Source organism: Semicossyphus pulcher, unplaced genomic scaffold, assembly GCF_022749685.1.
Source record: "Semicossyphus pulcher isolate SPU_LCO1_2020_fin unplaced genomic scaffold, fSemPul1.0.p SCAF_7, whole genome shotgun sequence".
Taxonomy (NCBI): domain Eukaryota; kingdom Metazoa; phylum Chordata; class Actinopteri; order Labriformes; family Labridae; genus Semicossyphus; species Semicossyphus pulcher.
Window position 1 is genome coordinate 15084577 of NW_027211748.1, and position 19658 is coordinate 15104234.

Consider the following 19658-nt stretch of genomic DNA (forward strand, 5'->3'; position numbering starts at 1 on the left):
TTAGTGATATAATTAATTTAGGATATATCGCATTTAAGCACAAACATGAAATTATAAATGTCTTACAACCAGTTTTAACATTTTGACACAAAGAACCTCACAGGGCTTCAACATTAATAAATAAAACAGGACCACCGTAGGGCCCTTAAAAAGTAAGCTGATATTGTACTTCTGGGCTATGTATTTCCAAACCAGGTGGGATACAGCAAGTCTTGGCATTTGAGGCTGCCAGGGCTGTTGCCTACTGGTAATCCAGTCATCTGTTGAATCCATGCACAGCTTGATAATAAAAATATGAAACCCATGATTGAATCTGAAGTGAAAACTAGTGTACAATGAATGATAAAGATATGTTTATTGACATATCCATCAGTGCGGACTCCAATGCAATTAACCATGCAAATTATCCAAGACAAGAGTAGATCATAGTTCCAGTGCTTTTTTTAACTGAACAAAAAGTTACAAATAAAAAGATTGCGGAGGTATTCCATAATCCTTATGTCTCTCTCATTATATACACTGTTGGGGGTTTGCATTAACGGGACATTACCGTGTTAGAGAAAGAACTTGTAATTGTTACCAAGGACAATCATTGACACATGTAGGTTCCTTTATGTATACCATCCCGTAATTTGTCATGTGATATGAACAGAGTGTGGGGACTTTGTTTTGACACGCTAACTCTATTGCAATGTGTCCATAAAGAGGTAACCTAATATATATATTTTATATACTCAAACCAGCGAAAAGAAGTTCCGATAAAACCACGAATGTGTGGCGATTTCTTAAAAAATAAATGATGGAAGAGTTAAGATTTGTCTTGTTTTGGAGAAGAAGAAAAAGCAAACAGATATGGCAGTAAAATCAATATCCAAACGTTAAGGCACTAGGTGGGCCAAATGCTACACCTGTTTAGTCTTCTACAAATAATTTACAATTCAAACAGTGCAGTTTTACATTTGTTAACTTAATGTTTTCCTTTTGAACCATTTATCTATGAATCAATGTAAGGCAATACATTACAAAAAAAAAAAAAACAATACAAGAAAAAAAATATTACAGAGACAATGTACCAAATAAACAGAAAAAAATCAATTAAGTTTTAGGACTCCTATATGCCATTACAATGGAATTTTCCTTATGGCTTGGAGCAATAAAAATAATTATAATAAAAATAATGCATAGATTTAAATGATGATCTTGCATGCTCCTCACTCAATACTCAAAACATCTAATACTTATGTCCCAATACTCTGTCCCAAACCTGATAAGTGACTTGAAGAGTGATAAGAATAAAGGCAAAAAGGCCAGAGATATTAGATGAAGGCATCAGTCTTTTTTTTTTTGAGCTGGAAACAGAAGTATTTAGCTCGAGTATCTGTCAGATGGGGAAAGAAATAACAAAATGGATATCTATTTTCCACCCCTGAGACACAACCACTCACTGCAGATCTGCAATCCCTGTATGACAGTACCTTAAGCTGAACACATGCTTGCAGGAGTCCCAGCAAAACCCCCTTTTACCTTCCCATTTCCATCATAACTGTCATATAATATGAAACACAGAATGTCTCCATGACATGAGTCCCTCTATCACTCCTCTGTCCATCTTTAGATTGAGACAAGGGTGCCATCTTCTGGTAGAAATGGAGCGCTGCGAGTTTGATGAGTTGAATGACGTCAATGTTCTTGAATGTGGAAAGGTTGCAGAGGGGTTTGTGGGATCAGGCCTCTTAATGTCCACGATGCCGCGCGCCTGTGTGTGTGTGTGACATGTGTTGCAATTTTCCAGCGCTGGGTATTTATCGATATACTTTTTTTCTTTTTAATGACTTTTCTATGTGTTACGGGTTTCTCCGTTTTTGAGGATGAGAAGGAGGGAAAGTTTAGAGTCCAGAAAGAAATCCAAATGGTTCAGATGGTTAGCTGAAAGAAAGAGCAGAGACAGGTGTCCAGTAAAAGAAAGACACAACATCTTAACCGTGGTTAGTAACCCAATCTAAGCACAACAGAAACACTCGTTTACAGACATTCCAACATTTACACCTTTGCATTCTGTTTAACAGGTGATGTAAAGTTGTTTTTTTGGACTATCTAACAAAAGTCGTACAGTAAGTCAATGCGTTAGTTACTGAACCCAACAACATATTAGTGCCAATTAGAAAAAACCCAAGTGTCAACTGGAAAGAGCCCAGGAGTCAACCAACCAACCAACCAACCAACCAGCCAGGAAGTGTCTCGTGTTAGAAACACCCAGTAACATAATTAATAAATAGACAAGTTTAAAGCTGTAGAGAAAAGTCTATAAAAAAAACAAAACATCAACACTTTCTGTAGAAGTTCCTGTCAACAAGTGCTGGATGTTGTGTCTGCTGCTTGGAGGCTGGACTGCGCTCTGCTACAACACAGGAGACAAACAGCAGGTCACGCCACTGACTTGACCACAGCTCAGCCCAGCAGAGGGGATAAAATAAGACTCGTGACTGCCGCACACCCTCGCTTACTGCCTAAAACAACATCACAGTGCCTTATTGTATTTCATGCAACTGTTGTTCTTAAAATAAAAACATCTAAAGAATGCACATACACGAGTCGCAGAGTGTCAAGTTACCTCAGCTTTCCTGTATTGCTTTTAGGGTTCTTGCGGAAGGACTGGTTTGGTCCGGAGCGAGTGGACATGGAACGAGGTGAGGCTCTTGAAAATGTGGATGGTGGGGTTTTAGGGATCTTCTTTCCAAGGTGGCCGATCCATTTCTTCTGCTCGTCTTGGGTCAGGGCCAGCAGGAGCATGTCCCGGGCAGAGGTCACGTCGTAGTTTACTGTTGGGGATGGTGCAAGGTGTTACAAGACAAAAATCAATTCGGACAAATAGAACCTAGAACTAAAGTTGGTCCCCACAACACAAAAATCATTAAGGAAAAAAGAGGCCCTCATACAGACTCTGCCTGAAATGACTCGGTCAGCTCTGTCCCTTTAAGAAACCCCGCCCCTACAAGCCCATTTTCTTCTGATTGGCCAGCTGAGCCTGCTGAGGCTACACTTTGTGATGTCACAAAGTGCAGCGTGTAGAAAAAACTGTGAAACCTGGCGTTCACAGAAGTCTGCCGACTGAGCTGAGAAGCCTGGGGATTACTCCAACATACATTTACCTACAGATTTGAAACTTCACCCACGTTTAGTCTGGACATCCAACACTGTAACATTATATGTATGTCTTAAAATGTGTAACAGCATAATACCCCCTCCTTAAGAAGCTGGAACAATTAACATTTTTGCATTTTGACTTAAGAAAATAATTTGAACAATCGGAGACTTGTAAGAATTGTTGGCGTTTCATGTCTGTTACTCAAGTTTTCTACCTCCTAATTCTTTTAGCTCCACTTGATAGTTAAGTTATTTAAAGGTGTGGCTGTATTTACTGAGTAATCTCTCATGAACATACTGAACATGTGGCTGAATATTAGGTGGTTATATTCAGGCCTCAACATAAAGCAGAAAGAACATTGAATATTTACAGTTAATAAAACCTCTTCAATGTGTAAAAAAAAAAGCTATTAAAATATAATATCTTTGTTCATCATTAACAGCTAAGACCATCCAGTAAAGGCCTCTACCTTTGCAAGGAGCGATAACGTCCTCCTTTTTGTCGAGGTGGTCTTTGTGGCACTTGACGTGGCAGCGGCGACACTCCAGGGCCGGAGGCGGCTTGAAGACGTGCCACAGAGGCTTGGCGCAGGCCTCACAGTTGGAAGGGAAGTGATATAGCGTGGGGATGAACTCGTGGCCTTTGTGTGGGAGACAGTTGGTCTTGTCGCCCTGAGGGACCGTCTCCATGTCCGCCTCCTTCCTGCACTCTCCCTCATTGGCATACAGAATCTGAAGACAGACAAACATAGAGCGCCAAGTCAAAAACTCTCCAGGCTGAATATGAAATATATGAAAATGTAGAAAAATATCCAGGACAGGAAGAGGCCTCCAACCTGGAATATCCTCGGAATCTCCTCTGTCTCGGCTCGGTACACGTCTCCTTGTGTGACTGGTCTCACATGGAACAATTTGCTGAATAAGAAGGCACAGAATTATCATTTACATATCAAAAACATTCCTACAACATGAACTCTTCATGCAGAAGACATTTTCCATAAAAAACCTGTGCAGAGGACAGGAAACACTTACTCGATATCTAGTACCATAGAGGGGTTGGACTGCTCCTTATCCTGCTCGTCATTGTAGAACAGAATCTTCTTACTGCTCACCACCACATACTGCAAATATTTGCAAGGACAATGAGAGGAAGACCGATATTGCCCTCGAGGGGTTGGCAGCATTCTCAACAAACCACAGTAGACTTCAAAACAATGCAGGCGCAAAAAAGGGAAGCACCAAGTAAACACGACATACCTGCTTCTTCCATCCGTATCGCTTGATATTAGCACGGTTAGGAATTGACAGCCAACCTTCCAGTCTGGATTCTGAAAAGCAGCGCAGATAAAAAATAAAATTACAAATCTATGCAGTAGAAGGAAACGCACTGCGGAAAAAGGCCATGCAGTGTTTAAATCCAAACTCAACTGGGGAGAAAATTAAAAAGTTAAGTGACAAAGGTCATAATTCAAAACACCAGGGGAGCCCCTTAAGGAGTTCTGCCAGCGTTAATGTAACTGCACTGGAGTAAGTGATAAGAGATGAGTTTAGAGATCCCATGCTGCGACTACACGCTCCCCATGCAGGAGGAAAATATTAGCCACAGGAAAGTTAATGTTAATATTTACCATTTCAAATGATGTTAAGAGTTTTGCAGCTGGAGTTAATATTTATTTTCTCTCAATTAGCTTGATTACTCACTCTTTTCATACAAACAACCATATGCACAGCAGGTTACACACATTATTATAATTTAAGTGCATGCAGCTGAAACAACACAAGTTAAAACGGGAGCAGTGAACTAAGAGGGGCTTGTTGACTACACTGTGACAGTAGGGGAGCTCTTCGTGTCCAAACGAGCAGTGCTTCTGTGTGAACATGCCGACAAAAAACCCCAAACAACAAGAGTGTTAAGTGTTTGAAACACACGGTGCCGTGAATTACAAAACAGCATTTTTCAGTTACTTTCAAAACACGTTTTGAAAGGTGCTGAGAGTGAGGCGGTAAACCTCACACTGGGTGTAGTCTAGTATGATCTGATGTGGTTACTTTACAGTTAGGGCTGACCTCGTGTGACATTAACAGTATTTACCGGCAGCAGCTTAGCTTCGCATCTCTTTACAGTTAGTCTGACTAAGTTTGTGGGTCAGAATGTTTGGACAATTTAGGATTTTTCTCAGCACTCCGCCAGGCTTCTTTCAAAAGTGTCCCCCCCCCCCTTCTCACCTCTGGCAAAACAATATGTAAAGAAAATCAGAGGCAAAAAGACAGAAAACACACAACAGCTGCAGCACAGGCCAAGGCAAGAGGGGCTGCTCCACTCAGTTACTCACAGAGGGAAAGGAATAGAAGTTACAAAGATAAGAAGAGCAAGGAGAACCGGCTGGACATGAGGGGGATAAAGAGAGAATGATTTAACCACAGACACCAGCATTTATGAAAACACACCTAAATCAATTCTAAGTGTTAATCATTGTACCGCAGTAAGTAAGGCAGTGTGACTTTCAAAACAAAAGTGAGAGACTGATTCAGCTTTTTTCCTTCCTGTTCTAAACTTGCTGCAAAAAAAACACTTGTTGTGTTCGAAATGGCATACTACATACTGTATATTATATACTACATACTGTATATTATATACTACATACTGTATATTATATACTACATACTTGCGTTCGGTGGTAGTATGTAGTACAGAGCTGTATGTATGTACATAGCAGTATGCTACGCCAGGCGCCAGTTTCCGGTTTTGGAAAGCAGAAGTGAACAATAGCCCACTAATAGCAAACTGCCGCTTCTTTAGCTATAGCGCCCCCCTTCTGCTCTTCTGCTGCTGTCTACCATTTCAACTGCCGTTGTGACGCTCCAGCGCTTTGCATTGTGGGATACAGTGGGCGAGAAAGACCGCTCCGATGCATACTGGAGATTTTTTTTGCTGAATCAGTACGACATCCGGGTATTTTTGGCATACTGTTAGCTTTTGTTTGCATACTACATTTTGGCCACATCAGTACGTACTGCTAGTATAGTATGCGATTTCGAACACAGCCTTACACTAGATTGCTTCTTTAACCGTACTAAAAGCATAGTCTGATCACTCGACACAATAAGTTAACAAACTGGCTTGAACAAGGGCATACAATGTACCAAAAAGGTAGCATCTTGTAAAGACAGATCATCTAAAACATAGCCGTTCAAACTTGTGCTATTGTTAAGCAGAAGATAAACACAACATGTTTTTTCACTTTCCTGTGAGGCAGTTTCTACTGTTACATTAAAAGGATTTTTTGGGATCTTGTCCTTATCTTAACCAAACCTGGCAAGTCGTGGTTTGTAGACATGTTTGAACACATATTTGTAAAAACATGTTACTACAAGGAAACACAAGTAAGGAGAATGGCAAAGTACAGTATTCAAATGAGTGACGAGTGGAGGCACATTATCCACCCAACAGATCTTTCCTGCATCATCATTTCATATTCAGAAACAAGAGGAACAATGTTAGCTTCTGTGGAATGGCCACACAATGCAAAAAAGTGGACTTTCATATTTGCAACAGGAGGTGCAACATCTAAAAACGGCACAGATACAAACATTTTTGTTCATTCAAATTTTTTTTCTTTCTATGTAATTCCCAGGTAATTCAGACTTTTAAATTGGTTTTCTAAACATCTTTCAGGATTCCTGCATTTGGGACTTGAGTTCCTAAAGTGTAGTAAAGTAGCACAAGTGTCCACTGAGGCCCTGTGGTGACTGTACCTGCGATGTTGCTGTCCGTCTCATCAGTCTGCAGACTGGTGACGCTGGAGTTATCCATGCGCTGCTGCAGGTCGTTCAGTTTCTCCCGTAGCTGCTCGATGTCGCTCTCCTTGCTGTCCAGCTGCATCTGCAGCTCGTTGCGATATGTGCATTCCTCTACCAGTTGCTGTTGGTAGAAAAAGCCACGAGATTTGGTTTAAAAAGAAGGGACAGTCTTTATTTGATTCAGCTCCAGTATCCTGAAAGTGCTTTAACTCACCGCCTGCATCTCACTCAACTCCTTCTGGTACTTGATGGCCATGTGGTTAAACTTCTCCTTCTCCTGGTTGAGCTCCAGCTGAAGCTTGCGGTTCTCCTTCTCCTTCTTCCGCAGGTCAGCCGTGCTGCCCTTCTTCTTCTGGTCCAGCTTCATGTCCTTGCGGTTCATGATCTCTGCCAGCTTGTTCACCGCCTAATTAAATATGTTGGAAATCAGCCCTCATTCTCCACTTGCATTCATAGTGATTAACTACTGGAATCAGTGCATCTTTACCTGAGTCTTCAGTGTGCGCTCTGTGTTGAGGACCTTCTCATAGTTGGCCTTGATTGCATTTGTAATCTCTTCCTTCTGAGCTGCATACTCTGTGAGAAAAATAGACGGGGCTTGTAACAACCTTATTATGACTGAGCAAAGAGCATTATGATTCATTAAAGGGACAGTACCTTCATCCTGAGATTGAAGCTTGTCACTGAGCTCAGCCTTCTCTTTGCTGAGGTTCTCCACATCTTTGGTCAGAGTTTTATTCGATTCCTCAAGCTGCAGAGACAATACGTGAAGTTACATCTCACTTAATGTTTACACAGTGAAGAGGATTAATGGAGCCAGTGTTGAGGAGACACTTTAGGTCCTACTCACTCGTGCAATAGTAGCCTCCTTGTCCCCGATTTCCTGCTTATGTCTAGTCACTGCCTTCTTGTTCTCCTGGGTCAGCTCAAAGTACTGCTCCTCCTGAAGTGCCCGGGCGAGCGTCTCTGACTCTGCCTTTGTCACTGTCAGATCCAGCTGGGCAGACAGGGAGTCCCTTTGTCCAGGATAAAACACATTTTATAAGTTTAATAATCACGTAATAACAACAGGACATACGCCATTAGCGTATAATTAATCGATATTCTGGTTAAATTGATAAAGTGAAGTCTCTTACCTTTCACTGCACAGATCCTGCACCTTTTTATGAACCTCTTGTACCTGCCGGTTTCTTTCTTCAAGCTCCTCTTTTAGTTCCTTGACCTGAGTTTTGTAAAGTGTCTGAGGGGGACAGAAAGACAGTTAGCCAGCCGCTATCACACTAAACGAGGAGGACAGAGACTTTGGCGACTTATACTTACAGAAAAATACTGTTCGGCCTCAAGCTGGTCCTGAAGTTCCCTCATCTGTCCCTCGTTGCCTCTGTATTGTCTGTGAACACATTTGTTAATTAAATCAATGTCATGAGCTAAGTTTACACACTCGCAGGTTTGGACCCTTTCCAAACGACACTCTTTAGCCAGCCTCTGCGGTGCAATGTAACTAGCAGTCCAGCCAGCATCTCTGGCTATAGCGCCAGCCAGAGGATTAGCAATGGAGTGCATGGAGCTGGACACAGAGTAAACCCTAATCCTCTGATGTAAACACTGTCGCAGAACAGCTTTGGCAGAGTCGCCCTTTAAGCTGCAATAATAGCACTCATTTGAAAATCACAGGCAATTGTGGGCTCATTTACGCCTCGACTTCCAAAGAGCATTACCAGCCTGTGCAGCAGAAGCAGAAAATCAAAGCTCCTGGCTGAAAATAGTGCCAGTTAGTATCAGAGTAAAATTAACTGGCACAATGGCCTAAGTTCCCAAAATAAAACTTCCCTTGTTAGCATAAAAAGTGTTAAAAATGTATCCAAATTGATCTTTCTATGTATTTTATACACATTACATGACGAGAAAGCCAAGTCATCCACTCCAGTGCAGGAGGACCACTCACTTGGTCAGCTGTGCCAGCTGGAACTCCAGCGAGCGTTTATTCTCCAGCGCTGTGTTGGTTTCCTGTTTGAGCTGCTTCTCTGAACACCTCAGGCGGTCCACCTCCTGCATGCGGCTCTTCAGGTCGGTCTGAGACAGCACTCGCTTGCTCGACTCCTGTTCTATCTGTATCCTCAGATTCTTCACCTGGAGAAGGAGGACATACGGGAGATTCATTAAATAAAGCTGAATATTAAAGAAGGACTGAAAAGGCCAGATTGAGACCGATTACTCACCTCGTCTTCCAGCCTTTCTTTTTGCTTCATAAGCTGCTCCATCTTCTGCACAGACTGCTTGAGGTCAAACTCTAACATTGAGCACTGCTTCTCAACCTCCACTATCCGGCTCTCGGCCCGCATCCTGGCTCCGTTCTCCTCAGACATCTTCTGCTGGACAGCTGGTGTGGGAAAGCGACAGAACAAACAGTCATCTCCTTGTTTTGTTGCCAACTGACTGAATATCAAGCCAACTGATAAAGCTTGCATAATCATTTCAGGATTCTGGCCGTTAGATTAACAATCCATCTGTCCAACATGTCACATTTCTAAAAGTTCCCTTACATATTCAATAACTATATGAAGAAATTGAGGAGCAGAGACGGTACGAATACTGTGTTGTAACATTTATAAATGTCTGAGGCCATGTCTACATGTACATGTTTTTCCCTCCTTTGTTTAAAAAAAAAAAACCCTGTCCAAACGAAAAAGCAAAAATAGGGATGCACAATATTTTATGCACCTTATTAGTATCTGTAGATTGTTTGAAGATGACATATCGGCAGACATGCCATTTTTCTGCTGATATTTTCCGCCGATAAAACAACACTTAAATTATGCCTAAATGCTCGACGATTCCCAAAAAAAAGACAAGAAAATGAATGTGTACATTTTGAAAAGCACTGTATTATGTTATTTCTGCATCTGCCAGTGGGCCACTGCAATTAGAGTAGGCATGATATCAATTTCACTACAGGGGAGACTTGATGCTCTCTGCAATTAGGTGGGAAAAAAAACATGTGCCTAATGTATCGGTATCGAAATCGGAGGACGTTTTTTCTTGCCAATGTGCTGAATATTGCTAAGTGCTACTCATGGTGATTCATGTTGGGCCTCTCTTTAAATAACATAACAAAGACTCGGTCTAGACCTGCTCTTTTTCTAAAGTGTCTCGAGATAACTCTGGTTATGATTTGGCGCTATACAAATAAAATTTGATTGATTGATTTGATTGATCGGCAAAAAGGGCTGGAAAATATCGGCAAAAAATCCAATATCGTGCATCCCTAAGCAAAAACACAACAGGAACGCTGTTACGAGAATGCCACACCAACAGGCGGTGATATAACCCAGTCATGAAAAGAAGAAAAAGAAAATCGCAGCCAATCAAAAGTCTGAAATCGATTGCCGGAAGACTACCTGGCGGGCTGCAATGGCGCATGGAGAAGGGGGGCGATATATCAATATAGTGGACAAGTAACTGTACATATATGTGTAAACGTGTAAAAAGTGCTGTTAGCAAGATTAGAAGCATCACTGTATATGTCACTCATTTGTGACACCTCATAAAGGAGATAACGGTGCACAGCCTGACGTCACAACCAAAAAGCGCAGTTTACCCCATCTACATGTCTCCGTGGAAACAGAGTTTCTAGAAGTCTTTCCCTGGACGGAGATTTACAAAAGATCCGTTTTCAGTGACTTAAAACAATGCTTGTGCGTGGACGAAAAGCTATGTTTTGATAAATACCCATGTGCATGTAAACATGGCCTGAGAATCAGCTGAAGAAATCTGACAGAGCTGGACCAACACAAAATCAGATTATTGCCATCTAATGTGCATTTTCTCAGAATTTTTCTCCTTGTTTTCTCTTACAACAGGCAGGCTTGTAGCTCTTTTTGTTACAAGAGGAAATATTTTCTTTAAACTAAAGAGAACAGTGTGTTTTTTTGTGCTGGAAACAGCATGCAGACTCATGGGGGCATAAACTGTAGATAAAAACATGGCTTTGAACCTTAAAAAAAAATCTACTCCAGCTTGTAGCAGGGGAAAGGTAAGATATCACCCGAACAGATCATCAGTCTTTTTCAAAAAACACTGTAAAAGTCCAGCTTTAATATGCATGAGGCAATGTCCTGACATGCTGACTGGCTTACACTCCTTGAATTCCTCCCACCCAAACATCCCCTGCAGGTGAGTCTGATCAGATGGCAGACAGGGACGATGAAACAGGAAGAGGAAGGCGGGGTCAAATAGAAGGTAACTAACATAAACATGGCATTACAAAATAAGAGAAAGAAGATCAGGTGGAATTCAAAAGAGAGACAAATAGAGGAATCAAAAACAGAGTAGGAGGGCATGCTCTGACAGAGGAACGGCATACCAGTCATGGCAGCTGATTTGGCTTCTTCAATAGACTCATATTTGTCGGTGAGCTGTGCCCGCGTCACCCTGTGCTCCGTCTGCTCCTGCTCCAGACGCTGCTGCAGAGTCTTCAGCTTGTAGTTCAGGTCGATCTCCTGGTTGTTCTTTTCCTGTGGGGAGGGGCGATGACCAGGCAAAAAACATGAAGCTGCTATTATCCAATTAGAAACGCGCAAAATAACAGCAATTCCTAAAACTCTACAGGGTGGAAGCCCTTTCGTATAGGCTCAAATACTATCATTACTTCTATATAGTGTATACCTTCTCCAGGTTGTTGCTTCTCTCCTGGGACTGTTTGCGTTCTGCCTCCACTTTGGAGAGGCTCTGCTTCAGGCTTTTGTTGTCCTCTTGCAGCCCGGCCATCCTCGCTGGGAACAGGAGATAAAGACAAACACTGTTTTACTTTCAGAAAGTGATCTCCTCCATCTTACTCCCTGCTTTTCCACGAATTATATGATTTCCATAAGCTTGTGTCTAATAAAAGAATACTGGCTGATAAATCAGAGGCTAATTTTGACTGCTGTGGGCGCTGCGATGCTTGGGCATGTCTAACCTCAGTGGGAGAGTGTGGGATTGCTTCTAATTCTGCAGCTGTCTAATGACTGAGCTCAAATGACTGATTGAAAGTGAGATTACTAGTCTTAAAGAGTTATTCTAAACCACACAGAGATAGTTTAATACATTCAAATTCTTCCCTCTAAAGTTAGCCGAGCATCAAACCTCAAACCAGTCATGCCGATTAGGATTTCAGTGTTGGATTTGTGGGTCACCTTGCAGCTCCCTGATCTCCTCCGAGCCCTGGCTGTAGTTCCTCCTCTCCGAGTCCAGGCTGCTCTGAAGAAGCAGCAGCTCCTTCTCCAGCTGGGCCTTCTCCCCGTCTACGGCGCGGCTCCTCTCCTGCAGCTCGCGGTTCAAGCTCTCCAACTGGCTCACCGTCTTGCCCACCTCTGTGTGGCTCTTCCGCAGTCTCGCTGCCGTGTCCGATTCTGCGCGCAGGAGGTCGTTGGCCTCTTCCAGCTGTTAATCAAAACAGAGAGGAGAGGAAATGTTATTGCATTGCCCTCCACTTTGTCATGGCTGTGTGTTTGTGTGTGTGTTGTGTGTGTGTGTGTGTGTGTGTGTGTGTACTGCATACCTGATTTTGCAGCTGGACAATCTTGTCATTTGAGGCCTGAGAGTTCTGGCTGATCTTCCTCATATCTTCAAGCTGCTCCTTTAAAGTTGACACTAAAAACAGATGGGAAAAAAAATCCTGATTAAAATGATGTTAAACAACATTCACAGACTATCAACACGTCAATTCTACAAGGTATTAGTAACAGAGTGCTGCATGGTTAAACAGTTGACTAGTTTTGTAGTTAATAACAAGTAAGATAAAGGTTACACCTGAATAACAGGCAAGTTATTTGGGGAGATGACACTAGGCTGACGAAGGATTAACATCCTGCAAAAACTATGCTCAATGACTGCCTCCCTCCCTGCTTCACTCTGCAATTATACCTTAATTGCAAAGTGTCTGAATCATACGTCAGCAGCACCTCATTATCTTTACCCTCATTCTCCAAATTGCGTCTCTTCTCTGCCTCCTGGTCAGATTTTCTTTGGTACTCGGTGAATCTGTGCTGCATCATGATCTTGTCCTTCTCCAGCAGAGACACGCTGGCCTCCGTGCTCTTCCTCAGGTTCGCCTGTGGCAAGGAAACATGAGCAGCTGTGATGTGGCAGGAAGAAACCAACCCTTAATCTGGCCTCTGATTTTAAACAGTGATGTTTTCAACTTGCTTTTTAAATGTACTACCAAAATAAAAGCTGCAATGTGAGTTATGTTTGATAATATGATTAAAAATCAAAGCAATAATTATGCATTTTCAGTTGGGCATATAAGAGGAAAGTTGTGAGAAAAAAAAAGTGTTGGCTTTTAACCTCTTCATCCAGTTCTTTCATGATCTTGTCGATCTTGGTGCTTGATGTCCTGGAGAAAGCAGAATTTGAGAAACTTAAGTACACTTAATGTTTGTATTATTAACCAAGGATACACATGCAACCAGACTGCACAGAACACGCCCTGTTTGCATTCACAAACATCACAATTTAAAGGCCACTGGGGAAAGTTGTACAAACAGCTCTTGGTTTCGCCCATTCAACATTCCTACAACACCCAGCGTGCATTGCGTCCCTCCCTCTGAAAGGAACGGCCCAGCGAGAGACACTGGAGTTAAATACTACGATTTTCCAGTCAAGAACATTGATCGCCGCAGGCAATGGCTCAGAGCGGTGGATCGTCTAAAAAACCTGCAGTCTACATTTCAAACCTGACGATTTTGAACGAGACATGACATCGGAGGCGGGCGTCCGGATTGAGGAAGTGTAGTTTAGCGAGCTCCCTGGCCTCCACCAGGTGACGCGTTTTACGTAGGCCCATTACGTACGCCCTCAGCGTTTCCAGGGCCCATTGGAGAAGTCGATAGCGTCCTCCAAAGGCACAGAGCCAAATAGCATTTTTTTCCACCATAATGGCATTAGCTCCCCATAATAGCATGACAGGGCTGAGGTTGAAAATTGGCGAACTGGCCCTTTAACTAGGAACAACGTAATGACTTTTTCAGACGTAGATATGGAAAACTCTCTGCGACACTGAAAGGTTGTTTGTTTTGCAGCCTTTCTATGAGACCAAAGATTTTGCATCATGTCTGTATTTAGCAGCTTCCCTTTTTTGTGTATGTTTTGTTCCAAACCTGCATCTCTGCTCCAACTCATCCTTCAGCTGCATCTCGCTGTGCAGCTGCTCCTCCAGCTGGTAGATCCTCTTCTGCAGGTTCTCCAGCTAAACAGAGACAAACAACAAACAGTGTTAGATCTTCATAAAGGCATTAAGGAAATTGAAAGTCACAAGAGGAGAATGAAAACCAGTCGATATCTACATCACAATCACTTTCTTCTTGAATAAAAACGTTGTGGTGCACTTACATGACTCTTGTCTTCCTTTGTGGAGCTGCTACGTTTGTCGCTGGTCTTTGTGGAGGCGGCGGACCTGCGCGCAAGGCTGGAAACAGAACACACGTTTTATTATTGATATATTTAAAAATATTTGGAAATAGGAACCTCCATGGATTCCTATCGAATTCACAAGTCTTTTCATACTTGAGATATTGACTGAACAAAGCATCATGACAAAGTCAGCAGCGACACAGCGATTACAAGCACATCCTGGAAGAGAAGTCTGGCAGACTTACTGCTGGGTGCTGTAGTAAGTGAAGCCCACAAAGGGGAGCTGGTTGCCCACGAAGGCCTTTGGTATGGGGAAGGTCTCCTCCTCGCCCCGATCCTCCTCGATGTCATCAAAGTTACTGGTGTCGATGTCACTGCTCAGTTCAGGCACAACAGGGGCAGCAGCTACACAGGGGGCAACAAGGTATCATGATGATAGGCCAGAAGAGCTCATCATGTACAATACAGCACTGTGTGTTTAAAGGACAGTCTATGATATAAGCTAAATTGAAAACAAACACTTCGGTGTGTTTATAGCTCAGTTCAATAAGTTGTCTGATGCTGTTAAAGTTAATAATAATAATTAAATACTGATTTGGCCTTGAAAATGTTCGGTTAATAAATTATTGATCATAATTTATCATAATCTTCAGGATAGATAAAAGGCACAGAAACAAATCTTTCACTTCTGCTTGTATCACAGTTTTTTCTGGCTCTTTTCAAACCCTCTTTAAAACAAGGGAAAGCAGCCAGCGAGCAGAGCAGCTCAGCCAGTGGAACGACACCAGAGTGCTGACATCAGCCTAGTTAAGTATTAAATATAAAGCCACTAAAGAACTGACTGCAGCTCCTGGATTTAGCTCTACTTTTAAATCTCTCTCTGCTCCAGTGTCAATCCTGGAGCATTAACGTTCGCTTCCCCTGCAGTTGGCCTCAAAAAGCGCCGCGCTGCCAATTATGACCCTGAGCAGGAATCACGTTTGGTCTTGGAAAGGATACTGAATGAATGGCTCGTCCACAAGAATTTCCTGCAACTGTCTGTAGTAGGTCACATGGAAAACATGATTGCTGGCTAAAGGCCGCGGTAACAGTGAGCGGGCTGCCAAACGAAACAGGAGGTGTGAAAGTGATCAGTAATCTTACTCTCTCTGATGTTCTCCCACGTCCACTGGTCATTCTTGAAGAAAGGATGCCTCTTAATCTCATCGACACCGTTACGGCCAAGTCGGACTTCCCTGTGGGGTCAGGGAGGACAGTATTAGTGTAATCCTTGATTTAGTTTATGATTTTCAAAATAAAAGAAGCAGTTTCTCAATATATACATGCAAAGAGACACATCTGTTATGATGTATATGTCAATCAAGATTCTTTCCACTGAGGGTCCTCCAATGCCTAAACAAGGGAATGGTCTTAAGATAAGAACACACGCTTAGACTTTCCCTATCTAACCTGTCAGTCAGGAAAGCACAGATGAGATTCTTGGCGTCATTGGAGATGTCACTGTCGTCGGGGAAGGTCAGGGCATTCTTGTGGTTCATAATTTTGCTGTAGGTCCCCACAAGGGAGTCTGCATAGAAAGGAGTGTCGCCTGTGGACAGCGCAAGACAAACAAGAGGCACGGGTTACTGTTACTGTCCACGATAATAACAAACTGTGCAAAACACGGATACTGAAGTCCGTTGACTTTTCCAGAATGAGACTCACCAACTAGCATTTCGTACAGGAATACTCCCACTGACCACCAGTCGCACTCTCTGCCATAATAGCCATCTCCTCCTTGGGATTTCAGTACCTCAGGCGAAATGTAGTCTGGAGTTCCCACTGCTGTGTCACATCGTACCATACCATCCTAAAGAGGAAATCACACTTTTTTGTCATTATATATCCTTAAAAGTAATAATACAATGTTTTACACGGACCAAAATAAATAGAAAACTACCAAACTTTTCAAACTGAATGAAATACCTTGTTCATTTTCATGCAGGTCCCAAAGTCTGCAAGTTTCAAGTGGCCTGCTTTGTCTAGCAACATGTTATCAGGCTTCACGTCCCTGAAGAGACAAACATAACGTGGCATCAAACACAAATTCATCACACACGTCAGACACAAGCGTATAACAAGAAAGCTGCAGCACTTAACGTGTGAAAGTGAGCAGCGAAGGTAAGAGGCGCTTCAGGGCACTACTATCAAATATATCTCGCCTATTCCTTGCTGTATGGAGTTGCTGCAGTTCTGCAGCAATAGGTCACATGTAATGAGGTGTGAAGGAGGCTGGAGGCTGCGAGAGAGGAATTTATGTTTTCTAAAATTGTCCTTTCGCTACAACATCCAGCAGGTTAATGGGGGAAACAGCGAGAGGACTATTTAATACAACTGTCATGCTGTGAATGTTCCGCCTTTGCAGCTGTGCACAGAGTTTAGTGTGTAAAATAATATTAGTAACAATTTTATGAAAGGAAAAATGTATGTAAAGGCTCGTGTGCATGAAAAATAAATCATAAAATGAGACAAAAGATCTACTGTAAGCATCGTGGAACTTAAATAAACAATTTAAAATACTAGAAACAGTTTCAGATACAGGTAAAGAAGAAAAAGAATATCATGAAAATAGAGTAAATAGAGTCTTAGTTTTGGAAACAAGTCTTCCCTCAGCCAGACACCTATAATAAGAATACTAGCAAGTAACAAGCCTTTATGCTAAAACAGTACCTCTGACCCCGGACTACTTCCTGCTTATTACAAAGCCTCATTAGATCAGAGGTTGAAACCACACCCTCTAGATCCTGCTGTTGTTAAGAACCATAAAAGAGACATGATTTTACACCTAAACTACAGATGAGGTTTCACAGGTACCTCCACACAGATTAAAAACCCTTAAGGCTGACTCTTAGAGGTAATAAACAGCATTTTCATCAAGAAATGAATTAGCATTTTTGTTCTGACTGCAGCCATTTCAAAAACAACTACAAAGGCGAATTCTGGTTGTTACCTGTGAATAAAGCCCATGGCATGGATTCCATCCAGAGCCAGCACAACCTCAGCCGTGTAAAAGCGGGCCCACTTCTCCGGGACGTCATAGTTGCTCATCAAGTTCACCAAATCGCCGCCTGGCATATATTCCATCACCATGTAGAGGTAGCGGTCATCTTGGAATGCAAAAAAGAGCTGCAGAGAAAAAAGAACATAAAAAGGTTAAAAGTGTTAATAATGAATTATATTATAATAGTGCACTAGATTAAGCAGATTTTGAACGCTGTTCTTCCTATTACATCATACCTGCACAACCCATGAGCTGTTGGCAAAGGCCATGATGTCCCTCTCCTCCCAAAAGAAAGCAGAGTCCGACCTCTTGATCATCTCAAACTTGCTCAGCAGCTTCATGGCGTAAACCTTTCTTGTGGCTTTGTGTCTAACCTGGAAATTACATATAAAAAAGGGGGTTATCAGGTAAGGCTTATTCAAGTGCAAACTTAAAGTTGTTTTAAAGGGGGGGTATTATACTCATTTCAAGCTTCATATTTCACTCTGTGATACCTGTGGAGTAACTTAGCATAATTTACAGCTTTAAAAAACAAATTTTCTCTGTGCAGGCCCTCATACAGCCTCTGCCTGAAACGACTCAGTCAGCACTGTCCCTTGAAGAAAACCCGCCCCTACAAGCCCACTTCCTTCTGATAGGCCAGCTCTCTGAAGCCTGCGGAGGCTGCACTTTGTGACTTCACAAAGTGCATGTAAAAGAAACTGTGTGAAACCTGGCGTTCACAGCAGCCTGTAGTCAGAGCTGAGAAGCCCAGAGATTACTCCAACATACTTTTACCTACAGATTTGAAGTTTAGTATGAACATCCAACCTTGTAACATTATATATATATATAAGTCTTAAAATGTGAAACAGCATAATACCCCCTCTTTAAGCACAAAATAAAAATGTTATTTTTCAACTGATAAAAAAAGAAAGAATAACTAAATTACTTAAAACACTGCATCCTAAAAATGTTGTATAGACATATTCACAACACAAGAAACTTTCTTACCAACTGCACCTCTCCAAAAGCTCCCCTCCCAATAACTTTAACCACCTCATAGTCCACCGCTTTCATGCGTAGATCACGGATTTTACTAATGGTTTCCTTGTCTGGAAAAAGAAATCAAACAAATGTTAATAGAAAACATAAAACTATACACTGCTTACATTTTTGCATATAAAGAGGAGTCTCAGCTGTGGGCATTGAAGCATCACAGCAGATTACAGGTATAGGTGGAAAAGTCTGAAATTTAAAGGGGAAGCAGTAAAAGATGCCAGCGAGAGCTCACAGAATAACGGTTCTAGGTTGTTATTTTTATTATTGAAACACAGTCTCAAGTGGTTGCTACCTGGTTTTTATTATCCAACAATATGTAGGTGTCTATATATTATAGCAGAAGTTTGCATTCCTTAGGAACATTCAGCCTGTTTGCAAACAGAGCACAAAAAGCTGACAGCTCCTCAGCACAGCTGAGAGATGCCGTTTCGGGAAAGTTTGTCGGCCTCTCCCTGATGTAACAATGCTAGCTCCCCTCGGGGAGATAGCATTCACTGCTCAGCCAAATTTGGTCATAGCCGAACTAGGGGGATAATTTTCAATTCACATGGGTGTAAACTGGCACAGGAACGCATGGAAAAGGGGGGCGAAGGGGGGGCATTAAGTTCAATTGATCTAAAAATAAGAAGCAAGCCTGAGTTAGAATAGAAGAAGAACATTTAGGAGTGAGTCATTTCCACCCCGAGCAGAAGTTCCAGGGATCGTGATCCCGACTTCAACAAAGCCCACAGGACCAAAAGAAGCGTATAACAAGGTACAAATAGGATTTCATGTTGCTGTTACAGAGATATGCTCTGTGTATTTGCATGTGTGTGTTTGGGTGGGGGAGGATTATTTCCAGTAGGTTCCAGCGATTAGCTGAGGTGATCGGGGTGTAAAGCACAATGCATGGAGGGCAGAGACTCAGAGTAAAGAGCCCTGCAGGCGTTGCATGCTGCTGAGGAGCAGCGTCGAACAAGACAGCAAGTCCATTAGTGCTTATCCATCAATGCTGTTCAAACACGAGGCTGCCACACACTAAAGTACTGTAGCAGGAGTAATTGAGGAGATGTCTAATGGCAGTTTTGGCTGCAGGGGTTTACAGTAGCTTGGGCTGTCTATCATATATGGAATTTTAGAATTCCACAAACTGATAAAAAAGGTTTTATAGCCCAGTTTAGACTGCAAAAATAGACTGTAATATCTTTAGCATTTTCTCCCAGCCGTGTAAATAGATTGGCCCCAATAATTTAACAACCAC

At 42.2% G+C, this 19658-nt stretch overlaps 1 protein-coding gene across 2 annotated transcripts in view; it reads right to left on the bottom strand.

Moving 5' to 3' along the window:
* Window positions 1–336: 336 nt before the first annotated feature.
* The window catches only part of rock1 (Rho-associated, coiled-coil containing protein kinase 1), a 30693-nt gene continuing 11371 nt past the window's right edge, over window positions 337–19658 (bottom strand). The window contains exons 3-33 of one of the 2 annotated variants that reach the window (XM_069684263.1): window positions 18371–18471; window positions 17614–17751; window positions 17327–17502; window positions 16303–16387; window positions 16042–16186; window positions 15787–15925; window positions 15481–15572; window positions 14583–14742; window positions 14317–14392; window positions 14085–14173; window positions 13273–13321; window positions 12902–13037; window positions 12485–12576; window positions 12120–12366; window positions 11611–11717; window positions 11309–11459; window positions 9165–9325; window positions 8891–9075; window positions 8266–8335; window positions 8082–8185; window positions 7796–7961; window positions 7603–7696; window positions 7433–7521; window positions 7160–7351; window positions 6901–7066; window positions 4402–4472; window positions 4177–4265; window positions 3981–4059; window positions 3615–3876; window positions 2612–2819; window positions 337–1926 (exon numbers count right to left, since the gene is read on the bottom strand). In XM_069684263.1, coding sequence (XP_069540364.1) covers window positions 1923–1926; window positions 2612–2819; window positions 3615–3876; window positions 3981–4059; window positions 4177–4265; window positions 4402–4472; window positions 6901–7066; window positions 7160–7351; window positions 7433–7521; window positions 7603–7696; window positions 7796–7961; window positions 8082–8185; window positions 8266–8335; window positions 8891–9075; window positions 9165–9325; window positions 11309–11459; window positions 11611–11717; window positions 12120–12366; window positions 12485–12576; window positions 12902–13037; window positions 13273–13321; window positions 14085–14173; window positions 14317–14392; window positions 14583–14742; window positions 15481–15572; window positions 15787–15925; window positions 16042–16186; window positions 16303–16387; window positions 17327–17502; window positions 17614–17751; window positions 18371–18471 — 3923 coding nt within the window. In that variant the 3' untranslated portion in view covers window positions 337–1922. Of the gene's footprint in view, window positions 2399–2611; window positions 2820–3614; window positions 3877–3980; window positions 4060–4176; window positions 4266–4401; window positions 4473–6900; window positions 7067–7159; window positions 7352–7432; window positions 7522–7602; window positions 7697–7795; window positions 7962–8081; window positions 8186–8265; window positions 8336–8890; window positions 9076–9164; window positions 9326–11308; window positions 11460–11610; window positions 11718–12119; window positions 12367–12484; window positions 12577–12901; window positions 13038–13272; window positions 13322–14084; window positions 14174–14316; window positions 14393–14582; window positions 14743–15480; window positions 15573–15786; window positions 15926–16041; window positions 16187–16302; window positions 16388–17326; window positions 17503–17613; window positions 17752–18370; window positions 18472–19658 lie in introns of both variants that reach the window. The other variant, XM_069684262.1, reaches the window with a different exon arrangement.